This window comes from Aythya fuligula, chromosome 5 (genome assembly GCF_009819795.1).
Source record: "Aythya fuligula isolate bAytFul2 chromosome 5, bAytFul2.pri, whole genome shotgun sequence".
Classification (NCBI taxonomy): domain Eukaryota; kingdom Metazoa; phylum Chordata; class Aves; order Anseriformes; family Anatidae; genus Aythya; species Aythya fuligula.
This window is the reverse complement of record NC_045563.1, coordinates 2,851,227-2,865,689: the sequence shown is the minus strand read 5'-3', so window position 1 is coordinate 2,865,689 and position 14,463 is coordinate 2,851,227. Positions and strand designations below refer to the sequence as shown.

At 49.2% G+C, this 14,463-nt stretch overlaps 1 protein-coding gene across 1 annotated transcript; it reads left to right on the top strand.

The window, feature by feature from the left end:
* Window positions 1-956: 956 nt before the first annotated feature.
* Window positions 957-14,322, top strand: CDKL1 (cyclin dependent kinase like 1). Its single transcript, XM_032188962.1, has 9 exons — window positions 957-1,166; window positions 4,366-4,487; window positions 6,514-6,586; window positions 8,078-8,168; window positions 8,972-9,172; window positions 11,082-11,164; window positions 11,402-11,458; window positions 12,175-12,330; window positions 13,268-14,322. The coding sequence occupies exons 1-9, from the start codon at window positions 999-1,001 to the stop codon at window positions 13,373-13,375; spliced, it is 1,059 nt and encodes a 352-aa protein (XP_032044853.1). The 5' UTR covers window positions 957-998; the 3' UTR covers window positions 13,376-14,322.
* The last annotated feature ends 141 nt before the right edge of the window (window positions 14,323-14,463 follow it).

Below are 14,463 nucleotides of genomic sequence, written 5' to 3'. Positions count from 1 at the left end.
CTGAGGGAGTTCTGCAGGTCTCTCTTGGGGACAACTCTATCAGATGATTTCCTCAGAAAAGCAGCTTGAAGTTTAGTTGGCTCACAGCATTTGTCTGGTGCTTTGATTGCAAGTCTTGATAGAGCCAGGAGCATCTCAGTGACTTGGCAGTACTGCTGAGAGGAGACACATTTGTCATAAAAATGAAAGGGTATGCAAAGAACCAGAAAGAGACCGTGTGTGGCAACACAGGGAGAGTTATTGTTGATAAATGTGGCTTACGAGAAACATAAATGGTGCCCCTTTTGTTCTGGGTAGAGTTCAGAAAAGACCTTGGGAAAGGACTGGTGGTGGGACAGGAGGTAACCTTATCCCAGAACGCTGCTTGGAGCAGAGGATCTACACATACCTGAATTTCTACAAATCAACTGGAAGAAGATTGCCACCTCGTTAGGGCATCAGGAACTGGGTAAGTGGTCACGGACCTAAATGGATGCCCAAGAAAACGTGATATAAAGGTAAGAGATGGGAACGCTGCAAGGGACAAGCTCCTGGTGGAAGCTCAGCAGGGGGCAAGCACTTGAGGTGCTCGAGCTGTGTGGGGGAGACGGTGCAACATCTGGGCTCCACGCCAAATCCAGCTGTATTTGGGCACCCAAAATCCTCTCCAATAAATATATACATATATATATATATATATATTAAAAATATATATAAAAAGAATCAGAGGCCGCCAGCGCCGCGTAGCCCCCCCACAGCAGAGCAGGGCGGGAGAGCCTCGGCAGGGGGCAGAGCAAGCGGCGGCGGCGGCTCCCGGCTGGCCCCGTGTCCCTAGGGGCGGCTCCTCCACATATTCTTTCCCCTCCTCCTCCTCATCTTCCTCCTCCTCATCTTCCTCCTCCTTTTTCTCCTCCTCCTCCTCCTCCTCCTCCTCCCTCCCCTCAGCGCCTGGCGGGAGCCGCCTCACGGCGGGATCCCCGCGCTGAGGCGAGGCGGCGGCGTGAGGCGGGCTCGGCGCCATGGAGCGCTACGAGAAGCTGGGCAAGGTCGGGGAGGGCTCCTACGGCGTCGTCTTCAAGTGCCGCAACAAGGACACGGGGCAGGTGGTGGCCATCAAGAAGTTCCTGGAGTCCGAGGAGGACCCGGTGATCAGGAAGATCGCCCTGCGGGAGGTCCGCATGCTGAAGGTAGCAGCACCTCGCCTCTGCTCAGCCTGTCCTGGGTTTGCGTTCAGCCTGTTTCCTTCCCTGAGGAAATAAAAGCTCAGGAATGTTTGCAGTGGGTCAGACCCCCGGGTTCACGTAGCCCACCCTGCTGGCAGTGGGCCAGGAGAGTGCAGAAATGAGGAGAAAGCCAGGAGAAAGGAGAGGACGGGGTAAGATTTCCTTGCACAGCCCCAGCTGCTGGCAAAGGCACTAAGGCCAGAGGCTTAGCAGGCGCTCACGGGCATCTTCTGCTGAGAGTTTGATCTCTTTCTGAACCCATGTATTCATCTGGTCTCCATAGCATCCTGAGGCAGCGAGTGCCACAGCCATCAATGTGCTGTGTGAAAAAGTATTTCCCTTGATTTGTTCCAGACTTGGTGCTGGGTGGCAGCGCCCCGGTTGTGGAGGAGACGTGAGGGGTTCCCTTTTTCTCCAGGGTACTCGTGGTTTTATACATCTCCGGCATCGCCCCATCTTCAGTGAGCTCCCTTCCCTGCAGAAGAGCAATGTAAATGTTTTTTGACATTGAACTGATGAAAGAACAATAATAACAATGTGTTGGGTTATTTTACATTTTAAAGTAACGTAGGACGCTTTCAGTAGGATGCTTTTTTACAAGGAACGCGCAATTCAGCCTGGATACAACGCGTTCTTGTAGACTGTCAGGGATTTAGGATTTTGAAGTTGACAAAACCCCACAGAAAGCTGCAGAGAAAGATGTTTCATTTAAGATTTCCCAAAACTGATATCTCCTTGGTTGCTGATTTCTGCCTGAGGCTGTTCCCAGCCCATTGGTGTCACAGCGGTCGATCGCTCCTTGCTGTCCATGTTCCCTTCCATGGAGCTGCCCTGGTTTGCTCTTTGGGAACTGGGTGACTTTCAGACTTATAGTAAGTGCAGGATTTCAGCTGGTTGCTGTATTTCTTGTATTTCTCCTCTCCAAATCTCTTTTGTGCTCTCAGCTCGTCTTTTATTGAGCACTTATATATAAATGAATGATGTAAGTGTTATTGTCAAAGGAATATGAAGGCCTGATTCCCTACCTGCTACAGAAAGAGGTAAAGTAAGCCTGAATGTGAGGCTCCAAGAGTCATCATCTAGGGAAAAAAATATTAATTTTTCAGTTAGGTTATGTGAAGAAGCAGCCTGTTTTCTCCTTTCTGAAGCAAAGGGATGAGAGGTAGCTGGGTCGTTTTAGTAAGCGATGCTGGAGATGCATTCAGATTGAAATGATCTAAGAGATCTGAAGAGGAAAATAATCACAAAGACCCTCGTGCAGATGGGCAATGCATCACCCTGCAGGGTACAGAGCAGCACAACTGCGGCTGGCCGTGGCAGGACCTGTGTCGGGGCAGTGTTGATTTTAACAAGTGCAGACCTGCAGAGAGAAAAGTCTTTTCAGCTTTTTGCCTGTAAATAGCAACAGTTTGTTTGCTTGTTTGTTGAGGTGGTTCCTTGCTCAGGCAACAACTCAATGTTTGTCAAAGATGCAGTGAGGTTGGGTTTCATCAGAGGAAGAATGTAGGGCTGATAAATCACCACCGTAGGGCTGATAAATCACAGTAAGGCTGATAAATCACCGTTCTGCACAACAAACGCCTTGTAGATTCAAGGGCTTTGTGGCCAGGAGCCGCAGGAGGCAAGGTGGGAGAGCAGGGCTGGAAGCAGAGAGCCAAAGACGGGTCCCTGCCTGCTCCCCGTGCCCTAGGAGCGGCTGAAACGCCTGCTGTCTTCACACAGGAGCAGCTGTAACCATGGGGAGAAGCCCGCAGGTTTGCAGTTCCTTTGTGTGGAGAGCTGCCGGCCTGAATGCCTGCACAGCCCTGACCTGAGGCTGGCTGTGAGCAGGGCGTGGGGTGGTGCCAGGGGCACCCTCTGCAGGTCCCGTGCCCACCAGAGCTCGTTCCCAAAGCTGTGTCCCCCCTGAGCAGCCCCAGCCCAGCCAGACCTCGTGCTTCGAGCTCAAGCTGTCTCCCTCCAGAAATCCAGCTCCACGCTCTCGTGAGGACAGCCAGGACACAGAGATGGTGCCTCGACACAGCCAGCTCCTGTGACAGTCGCTCCTGAAGGCGATACCACCAACCTGTTAATGGCAGAGGTTTCCAGAGGTCTCCTGTTACCGTTGGTTTCCTTTCTTCTTGCATTACAGTCAGCTGGCAGCTCTTCTGGCCTCGCCTGTCCCTGAGAGGGGACACCTACCAGAAAGGAGCAAGGAAGTGAAAAGGAAGGAAATCTTGGTTGTTATCTGGGTTTAATCCACGCCACCACACGGTTTACATGGTGTGGGCAGGAGCCCTGGCCCCTCACAGAGACTGAAGGAATGGGATGTGTGGGTGGTAGGAGATGCTCTTTAGAAAGATCAGCTCCTTGCAGCCAGCTGCAGGACTGAACAGCCACGTTCCATACACCCGTGGGGGGCTTGCTTGAGGGCTCGGAGTAGTTTGGGTTCAGTAGTTTGGGTCCAGAGGCAGTGAGCTCCCTGGAAGGTCTTTTTGTAAGGAGCATTTACAATGATGTGTTTGAATAAAATGCATTCCGTGATCCTTCACCTTGGGGCTTCCGTGTCCTAAAGCCTCGGTGCACGTCCCTGCAAGCAGTGTGGACGGGGCCGTGCATCATCTGAAAAGAAACACCAACATCCCTCAGCTGCCTCCCTGCTTTCTTCTCTGAATGCTTTGTCTTCACCCCGTGGTTGAAGCCCCCTCCTAGTCCTGCCCCAAAATACGAATAAAAGAATAGAAAATGAGGAGGTGCAGTAAATTTCCAGCCTCACCTCTTGGAAGGTGCATCTAAAACCCTGCCGTGCTCAGGTGTTTGTATGGTAAGGATCTGTCTGAGCTCCCAGGGAGGGGAAGCCCTGGTATGAGCACGGGAAGTGAACCGAGAGGAAAAAGCAGCAATAAAAATCCTGATTAATCCATCCAGATGCTGACAATAAAGTGGAGAAGCTGCGGCCAGATGCTTGCTTTATGCTTACCAGAGGAGCTCGTGGTGTCCCTAAACGTGCGTTTGCCTTAGGGGGCTCCTCCCGTGTGCCATTTCCCTGCGTTGTGCTGTGCTTCTGCAAAAGGTTTCAGCTCGAGGAATTGAGATCCTGGGGTGAAGGCACCGCATCCCTCACTTTTCCCCAAACATCCCCCCTGCCATGCAGCAGCTAACGAGTCCTTCCACTGTGTTACAGCAACTGAAACACCCCAACCTGGTGAACCTGCTGGAAGTCTTCAGGAGGAAGAGGAAGCTGCATCTGGTCTTCGAATACTGCGACCACACGGTGCTCCACGAGCTGGACAAGCACCCCTGGGGGTGAGTGACCCATCCCGCACTGACAGCTTTCAGCACAGGAGGCAGGGGGTGTCCACGGGAGCCCGTTGCTGCTGCGCAGTTTCCAGAGGGATTTCGTTAAGAACAGGAGAGGTTTCTCAGCACGGCGCCCAGGACTCGGGCTGTTATTGTGGCTCAGCAGCAACATCCAAAAGAATTGCTCCTGCCCTGCTCACTCAGGTGACCGGAGCGCCGAGCCCGAGCATTTGGGTGCTCGTTGGCTGGCTCGGCAGCAGCAGCCCCCAGTGCTGAGAGATCTCGTGTCCTGCTGCAGAGTTACCTGGAGCTGTGCCTGCTCCTCTCTGCACGGCCTCAGAGAGCTCAGGAAGGTCAGAGAGCCTCCTCTTTGCACAGGCACTTGCACAAAGTGTGAGCTACGTGAGCAGAAGGCACATTCTCCAGGACAGGGTTTATTCTTTTGACACGTTATGAAGGACACTCCCGCTAGATAGATCACCCCTAATTATTCACCGTGAGCTGGTGCCATGGAAATGCTAAGCACAAGTTGATAAATCATTTCACAGGCCTGAAGCTCAATGAATTGCCTGCAGGAGGCTAATTGGGGGTTGAGTAAACGAGAGCCTGGTATTCTCTGTGTGGTACGGAGCTGTAGGAGAACAGAGCACGTGGCTCTGGGAGCTGCTCAGCAGCAGCCACCACAGTTTGAGTCTGTTCACCTGGAACCCAAAGAAAGGACCCAAAACCCTCCTGGAAGAAAACACTTCACATTTCCTTTGCATTCATCACAACAACTGCAGTGGGAACGTGTAACACCTGGCTGCGTGCTTTGCTTTTGATCTGCAGATGGCCAAGGCTGTTGTGGTCGGGATTAAGATGGGTGGGCACATGTCTCTTTGCACGATGTTTCCAGGTAATTTGGCCAAATCGTCCCTTTCTCAGGCTGTCAGTGCAGAACTCATCACTCTAGGGTGTTGCTGCAGGGAACCTCAAGCTTTTCAACAGCAGTGTCAGCACAAGACCTTCAGCACTGACAGCAGAGGGGATCTTAAAGCCAGCCTCTTGCAACTTTTTTGTAATTTATTATTTATGATGAATCAAAATTTTTACAGCATTAGATATATGGAATAAAATTGGATTTGAGCTTGAAACTGCCAAGACTGTCACGCTGCCTTTCCTGGGGTTGTTGAAGACCATTACAGGCAGACAGAGAAGAGGAGAGGAGGCTGAATTTTGAATTTTTAACAAATATTTTTTCTCAGAAGCGATTGCCAGCCACTGGAGGAAAGGAGCAGAGACACAAACCAAAATAGGGCCTTATACTCCTGCAGGAACATCCTTCCTGTCCCATTTGGGCACCTCTCCACTCTGCATAATCAATGACACGACAACATAGCAGCTCAGAGCATGCATCTCCACTGTGGCTACCTCACTGCCTCCAACTCTGAGCAGCTGCAGAGGCAGAAATGCCCCCTGGCATTTCAGGAGGACTGCGAGGAAGCGTGGGTGCCAAGCACAGCCATGAGACAGGACTGGACACGGACCTGCAGGCTCTGACACGCCGTTACCAGGCTTATGCTGCTGGGACTGAGTGGTACGAGATGCTCTGCAATGCTCCTGGTCACCGTAAATCCTCGTGTCTTACTGCACTGGCCTTGATTTTCTCTCTGATGCTCCTGCAATGCTGGGAGGGCAGCCTGAGAGGAGAGCTTTACCTTCTGCAGGGCTCTCTGAGGAGGTGCAGGCAGGGCTCAGCTGCAGCTCTGAAGCAGGGGAAGAGGCACAAACAGCCTTTACCATCAGCAGCCCAGCCTGACAGCTTCCCTGCAGTGGGAGAGCAACGAGCTGAGGACTTTTGTGTGTTTCTTGTAACGTTTATAGCAAAAAAATGCAGCTAGTGTTTGTCCTCTGCATTTTCTGACTTGGTCCCCGACTGCTTTGCTCAGACTCCTCTATGATTGTTTAGCACTCAAAGGCCTCCTCTTCCTTTTTCCTGTAATAGTGAAGTTATTTTTGTGACCAAAGTAAAAAATGTGCTTTTTTACAACAGGGTGCCAGAGCATCTAGTCAAGAGTATAACCTGGCAGACTCTCCAAGCTCTGAACTTTTGCCATAAACACAACGTAAGTCCCCTGACCAGCACTACCAAGTGCAGTAGCGTGGCTCTGGATGAGAGATTCTGGTGTCATTTTCCTGATTATGGGGTTTTCATGGGAAGAAGTTAGAGGTGCCATTTCCCATTTTCAACAGAAAACACATATCTGAACTATTAGTGTGTGCCCACAACAGCTGCATTTAGTCACGCAGGTCCCTTGGGTTTGCTGTCGAGAAATGATTTGCACTAATGACCTTAAAGCAGCTTCCAGGCTGAGCAAGGATATATCCTTATATGTTCCCTGGGTCATGTTTCCTGTTATAACACATGTAATATTACAGCTGATGTTCAGAAAACTGGCTTAATGTCTCACCAGCTCAGACCTGAGCAAACTGCTGCTGGTTTCCCGGCAAGTCCCTCTGCTGATAGCCACAGGAACTGAATCCTGTCGCCAGTTAAGAGGTTTCAGAAGTTAGATGCAGTAAAACAGCCATACAGCCCCTCCCCTGCTTTCTGGAGGGAGATGAGAGCTCTGTGCAGGGCAAGCATTTTGCAGAATGCTGTGGGGATGCTTTAAGAGGCAGGGGAGGAAAGGAGCCTTTAGGAGAAGTCCATTAGGCAAACTTAGCTGGAGTTGTCTTTGGTTTTGTTTATCTGCCAGTGCTTGAGGTTTAGGAGGCTGGCAGGAGATTGCTCTGGAATGGGTGTTTTGTCTTTGCTCGAAGAATTATGTCCGGCTGAGACGCAGGAACTTGGTCATGGGTCTGTCCTGCTTCCAGGATTTGTTGTTTTGCTGTTTCTTTCTGTTCCCTCTCTCAGTCTGAAAGATTTAATGGAGTTTTAAAGCCAAGGAAACAATTAGATGCAGTCTGGCCTGCTGTACATCACAGGTAATGAGTTTTTATGCAGATGCCCTTTTCTGGCACTGGTTTAACAAGGAGCATTTCAGTCCTTGGGAGCAGACACAGTAATTTACCACCAGCTCAGCTAGGAGAAGCCCAAGGTGTTTGCTTTGCCAGCAAAACCCTTTGCTTGTCCACAAGATCATCATCAGGAAATCAGTTCCTGGACTTGATTGAGGAACTGATCCCATGGAGCCCCACACACAACAGCCCCTCTCATCGGGATCTCTCCTAATTGAGCCCCTCATTAGGAGTGTGTGATACAAACCTGCATAAGGTTTCTGGTTTCTAGAGAGCTGGTTTCAGGTTAAGGTACACGACAACCCGAGCTCAGCCAGTACTGCCCGAGAGATAAGGATCTGTGCAGGTGAGGCTGGGTGCATGATGTCTCATCCCAGGCGAGGTAATTGCCGTGCCCAGCAGGACGTGACTTTAGCTGCTCCTAAGAAATCCTTTCGTCTTCTCTCCCAGCAGAAATGATTGCGTGGTTAACATTCATGGCACAATTTGCGCGGGGTGTGTGGCTGAATGAAGAGGTTGTTTATCCGAGGGCCAGGTGAAATACTTGCTTCTAACCTTGGGTGTGGTTTTTTTGTCTGTTTGTTGTTTGTTTCCAGTGCATCCACCGCGATGTAAAGCCAGAAAACATCCTGATAACGAAACACTCGGTCATCAAGCTCTGTGACTTCGGATTTGCTCGCATACTGAGTGAGTGCTGGCCAGCTGCTCACACGGACCTGTTACATGTGAGGCTCAAATGGAGTGCAGCTTCAGGCTTTAAACCCCAGTCAAGACTCAATTGTCTTTGATGGGCCTGGAAATCATCCCATATAACGTATAAGGGTTGGTATAAGGGCTGGCACAAGGGCTGGCACATTTTCACAGGGAAAGAGGCTTTGGAGAGGCCTGGGTACAGATCCCCAAGCCAGTTTACGTGCAGCAAGCTCAGACAGCCAAACGCCTCTGTAAATAAACTGCATCAGAGCTCCCCGCCGGTGCAGCTGCACTGCTGTGGTGCAGGAGCTGCTGGATTGCAGCCAGCTCGGGCACCTCTGCGCTGCCTGCGTTGCTTGTGCAATGCTGGAGACCCAGCTGGAGCTCCCTGGCAGGAGGGCCGCCTTTGGCAGAAGGCACTGTCTCTGCAAACAATGTCTTCACATTTTCCGTCATAATAACCCCCTTCGTTTTTATTTTATTTATTTTTTTTTAGCTCTTGTTCAGACAAATCATGTGGGCTTTGAGAAGTGACCACTGGCTGGCACCGGGTCCTGCTGCAAAGCTCCGCATATTTTCAGTGCGAGAAAAATCTGGTCTTGATTTTCCCCAAACCCTAAATGTTTCCACGTTGGGTTCTGCGAGCGGCCGGTGACTCATCCTGTTCCTGTAGCTCTTCCCTGCCCAGGAGGTGCTCTCGTTGCTGCCCCAACATCCGTCAAAACCTCTGGCGGCGTGCCTGCCTCGCTCTGATCCCGCTCTGCTTTTTGTTTCTCTCCTCCCGGATCCCTCCCCAGCTGGGCCCAGCGATTACTACACGGACTACGTGGCCACCCGGTGGTACCGCTCCCCGGAGCTGCTGGTGGGCGACACGCAGTACGGGCCCCCCGTCGACGTCTGGGCCATCGGCTGCGTCTTCGCGGAGCTGCTGGCCGGGGTCCCCCTGTGGCCTGGCAAGTCCGACGTGGACCAGCTGTACCTCATCCGAAAAACCCTGGGTAAGCATCCCTCAGGGCTCCCGACACCTCTGGCAGGCTGCAGCTGCCCAAGAAGTGGGTTCCTCTGTGCTGGGAATCAGCCAGCGGGAGGTGAATTCACCCAGGGGCTCTCTGCCTTTAGTGGGTGCCTGGTGGTGGCTGTGTGCTTGGAAAAGAGCGTGCACACTTTGTTTCTCTGTCCCACCTGCTTGTCTTTGCTCTCCCAGGAATTCTAGGAGCCACTCTGGATTTGAAACAGGTTGAACAGAAGAGCTGTTACCCATTTAACACTTGAACTGATCCAGTCTCGTTGCTTCCTTTTAATGCTGGTGTGTAACATCTTGTTTATGGGGTGGGAAGGAACAACCCCCCCTGTTTAGATGAAATTCTCGGAACGAACACAGAACTGTAATTTTTTACTGAGCAATTTACAAAACTGTAAAGGTGACGAGTGGCTATAAACAGATGAGCTCCCTAGCCAGAAACCCAGTTTGATTGCTTCATCCTCCAGAATACATTTGAGCCACTGTTAGCTGAGCTATAGTTGGTTTATTTTTAATGACAGGGTCTCAGCCAGAAATCCTCTTTTGATCCAAGTGGTCGATGGAGGTAGAATCAACAGCAAAAAGTTCCTTGGCCAAAGCTGTGTAATTATGGTGCTTTGGCTGTTGCACTGGTTCTTTTTTAAAATTCATTTTAAACATTTTGCTTGCTCCGAGCTGCAACAAACTTCAAAAAACAACGATGAGGCTGCACTGGGGAAACAGCTACAGCATGTCTGCAGCGACGCTGCATTTCTGCCCTTTTCCACACAACATCCTCAGGACTGCACAAAAAGGGTTTCGATGGGAGTTAAATTTTAACGAAGCAGGAACAATTGTGGTCGGTCCCCTTGCAGCAGTCAAAAGGCAGGCCTGTTTTTGCGTGCAGGCTGCCTCGTGGGGATCCTTTCCCTTCGGAAAGGCTGAAGCAGAGCTTTGGTATGGCAGTGGGCTGGCAGGGCCCCGCTCAGCCTCCCTGCGGACACAGCCCAGCCAACAACGTGTGCCCACGTCCAAAGCAAACAGCGACTCCTGCCAGTCGCTCATCCCCGCCCGGGCAGCTCCGTCGCGTCCCGCGTGAGCAGGGCAGCGAGCTGCTCATCTGCTCTTGCCTAACACTTTGGGAAGCATTCCTGGCTGAAGCACAGCTCTGTGGCGAGGCTGGAGTTTCAGATCCCGGTAGGTGTTTGCACAGCACCCTCTAGCTATGATGCCTGAGCACATCCCCGCACGCTGTCACTCATCTCCAGTTCAGCTGGCACACGGTGGAGGTACTGGGTGCTGGCACGGAGCAGGTGTGGTTACAAACCTTAGTATTTCTTCCATCTCCTCCCAGTGCATTCTTCATTCTCCTATTGAGGGGTCTTTCTGCCAGTGGAAATCCAAATTTGCAGTTTCCCAAATAATGAAGTGGTAAGATCCAGGCATTTGGCGTGAGGAGATGCACAGAAATTTGTGTTTTTACAGCCCCCAGCTGCAGTGACCACAATTCACACTGACCACTGCTGCACAGCACAGAACCTCGGAGCCTGGAGGGGAAGAGGCACAGCAGCTGGGTGCTCCTGCTCCAAAAACTGCTCCCAGCAGCTGCATTTCTTGGCGTTATTTCCAGCATGAGGCCCCAGGCAGTTGTGACTGCAGGCAGCTAGAGATGTGTGGCCCTGCCTGTCATGCAGCACAGACAGGTGGCTGTGCAGTCACTGGTGTGCTGGATGGATGGATATTTTCACAAAAGAATACTTTGTCAGCTCACTTGATGGTAATTCCACCTCTTTAATTGTTCTCTTGGGTGCTGTCAGCCTTGTTCGAGGATAAGCTCGTTCAACGCAGGTGCTGTAAAAACAGCAAATCAATTTAACTTTTCTTTTTTTTCTTTTTCTTGGTCAAAGGGGATCTTATCCCCAGGCACCAGCAAGTGTTCAGCACCAACCAGTTCTTCAGCGGGGTGAGAATTCCGGACCCAGAGAGCATGGTAAGAGCTCCCTTCGGAGGCATTCCCCTTGAGCCTAGCACTGCCCAGCAATCCATCTGTTAAGGAGACACAGTGCTTGGATAGAGAAATGCCCCTGCCTCTTTTTCCCTAGAGTACAGGTTACCTGCATTGGATCTAGAGCTGGAAAAGCTTTACTTTTCAGCTTGACCAAAGCTGTACGCTGGTGAAAGAAAAACTTGCTAACACGAGTACACTCACTCTTCTTTTTTCCTCCAGGAGCCACTGGAAATGAAATTCCCCAGTATTTCACACCCTGCTTTAGCTCTCATGAAGGTAAGCAAACTACCACAGAATGGCTGAGGTTGGTGGGGACTTCTGCAGGTCACTGGTCCAAGCCCTGCCTCAAACAGGGCCACCCAGAGATGGGTGCCCAGGACTAGGGGAAGAGCTCTGCACTGAGACTTAGCAAATGCAATCTTATTCAGGTGGCAAATTGAGATTTGTAATCAGACATTCATAGGAAAATAGAGCTCAAAGGGCCTTGGGGAAGACTTTTAATCCATTTCTCTTTTATCCACTCATCTTTAGCATGAAAATGGAAAACACTGCACTGTTAAGATGCACTAAATGGAAACTGAGGATGAATGAATGCATTAAAACTAAGGTGCAGCTTTCAATAGTGCTATGCTAAACACTGGAACGACACAGCTAGTGATGCAGTGGATTCCCATTTAAGAAAGCTGTTCTGGTTCAAATGAAAGTTATAGGCTTAACTGTTTTTTGAGACATGATGGTTTGCTACACCACGCAATTGTAGCTGTTCCTGTAGCCTCAGTTTCCGTCAATGCCTTGTGTCAGAAGAGGCAATTGTTCAACATTAGCTGCTTTGCAAGCTTTGTGCTGACTCTGAAAACCCAGACTCTTAGAATTAATTTAAAAAATTAAGGCGTATATCTGTGGGAATAGTTGTTGGTTGTTGTGAGTAGGTGGAATTGTGCAGACGGTTTTACCAAGTGTTCTGTGTGATTCTTTATTTGTTCTTTTCTAAGGGCTGCCTTCATATGGACCCTGCAGAGAGGCAGACATGTGAGCAGCTGCTGCAGCATCCCTATTTTGACAGTATTAGGGAGGCAGGAGATCCGGGGAAAGAACATGAAAAAACAGCTCGGAAAACAGCCAAGCTGACACGGAAGCATGTGCCAGGGGTAACATTTTCATAGTAGTATTTAATGTTCTTTGTCTAACGAGGGAACTCGTTTTCTTTGCTTGGTTCCCAAGAGTTGCTCATCCTGGCACTTAAGGGAGAGGCAGAGGTCCCACACTGGACCAATCTAATTTTAGCCCAAGGAGAAAATGAATCTCCTGGCTAACGAGTAACTCAGGACAAACCGAATTCTGCATTGCAGCTCCGTTGAGTCACTGGAGATAAGCAGCACAGCAATGGGAAAGATCAGGTTTATCTAGGAACGTGCATTGCCGACAAAGTATAGCAGGATAGCTGAACAAACTGCAGCTGAACAGCTGGTTTAATTCAGAGTTCTCTGGGATCTTCTTGATGCTTTTGAATCCCAAATTATAAAGATGGCAAAAATGCCCGCTTCCATTTGTAACTACTGATGGGATGTGAATCCTTGCTGACTTCCAGACGCTAGACAATGCAGTGGGCATTTCTGCAACTGAAGTGGCCAAGCAAACATTTCGCTGCCGTTTCACTCTTTCCAGACTCCAGCCCAAGCTTTTGAATCCTGCCCATGATAAGAGTCATTCAGCAGTTCTTTCTTCTAACGATGTACATTCCCCATGACAGCTGTAATACTGAGCTGGTAACATGCAGGGAAGTTGGAAATGCAGGACAGAGAACTGCTGGAGCATATAATTTCCTGGATCCAACTGACTCACATCTTCCATTTCTATGACACGGGATATAACTGTATTTTTTTTCCCCTGGATGTTTGGAAGAAATACCTTTAATGAGCTACTCTGGTTGCAGTCCAGTTGTAGAACACCAGATCCATGACTCTTACTTTAAAAAGTATAGAATTACAGAACAAATAGTTCTATAGCTTATATTCCTGTTAAAAAATGAAGCGTGTGCTTTATTCTCATTTCAAACACATACACACTGAGTAACTTCTGCTTTAGTTGCAGTGCCTGCCTCAGTTAACCAGCAGTAACGTTCTGCCAGCTCTGGACAGCAAGAAGTACTTCAGCAAAACAAGGAAATCAAACTACCATTTCCCTAACATCTAAGGGATGGAAGATTAAAAACTACATATTGTTCAAAGTTCAAGTTCTTCAGAATTTATACGAGGAGGAGATGGGATGGAAAACTAAATTACTACATGTTATGACATATAAAAGTGGTCTGTAAAGTAACGCACTCTGGGCCACTAATGGAAGGAAAGCGATGCACTCCAAGCTCCTGTTAGTCAGTGTACTGTGTACAAAGGAAACTGCATTTGTTTTGCTTTAATTCATGACTGCATGCTGGTTCAGGATTGCCACAAACCAGTGTTTACAGTGTGAATCTTAAGAACTCTGTCGCCTATCTGTTGCCTGTAGTTCAGACTTGGCAGAAGACCTGCAACCTTGCCAAATAAATCGGAGAGTCCCACTGTGTCTGAACAGTTACACTGTTTTAGACTGGGGCTAAGTAACTGATCCTGCACAGAGCTGTAACCTTATTCCCTATGTGCGTGGAAGACAGATGTGTGTGTTTATGGAGCCAAGACTGAAGCCAGGCTACCTAAGTGGTGCAGTTAGTTCTAAACCTGCTGAAACAGCACTGCTTTAAAGATATGTCTGCCTTGTGTACTGCTTTCTATATCATGGGGTATTAAAAGTACTGGCAATGACTTAGACTTAATGGAAGGCTCAGCAGGGACGGTTACCAGAAGGAGAACATAATTAATGAAAATCTATTTTTTCTTTAGTCTTTTTGGATTTTGTCCTACCTGTTTCTTCCTTGCATTATGAGGTTATTTTTATTTGCTGTTTCTGTCAATAGTGAAGTCACTCTGCCTAGTGAGCAATTGTTTTTATCAAAAACAATTCATGAATGTAATTTATAACAATAGCCAGACACAGGCAGGAATTCTACCTAAGTATGTGTAGGAGAACGAACGTTGGGGTTTGTGTAACTTCAGAATGTAATGTTGTGTTTGAATAAAATAAATGTAGCTTGTTTTTCCAATTTACGGGATGTGGTTTACTGCATAAAATTTTAATGATGGTCAAGGAACATCCTCTTCCTACTTGCAAACTACAGCAGAAATGTTTTCTTTTCCCAGTACTGCTATTTTAACCTTGAATGTTGTTGGGTGCATCAGTAGTTTTGG

What these genes read in the sequence shown, in the direction of transcription:
- CDKL1 (XM_032188962.1), top strand. Translation starts at nt 999, where the DNA reads ATGGAGCGCTACGAGAAGCTGGGCAAGGTCGGGGAGGGCTCCTACGGC. An exon ending in CCTCATCCGAAAAACCCTGG is followed by an intron (nt 9,173 to 11,081) that starts GTAAGCATCCCT and finishes TCTTGGTCAAAG; the next exon opens with GGGATCTTATCCCCAGGCAC. An exon ending in TTCCGGACCCAGAGAGCATG is followed by an intron (nt 11,165 to 11,401) that starts GTAAGAGCTCCC and finishes TTTTTCCTCCAG; the next exon opens with GAGCCACTGGAAATGAAATT.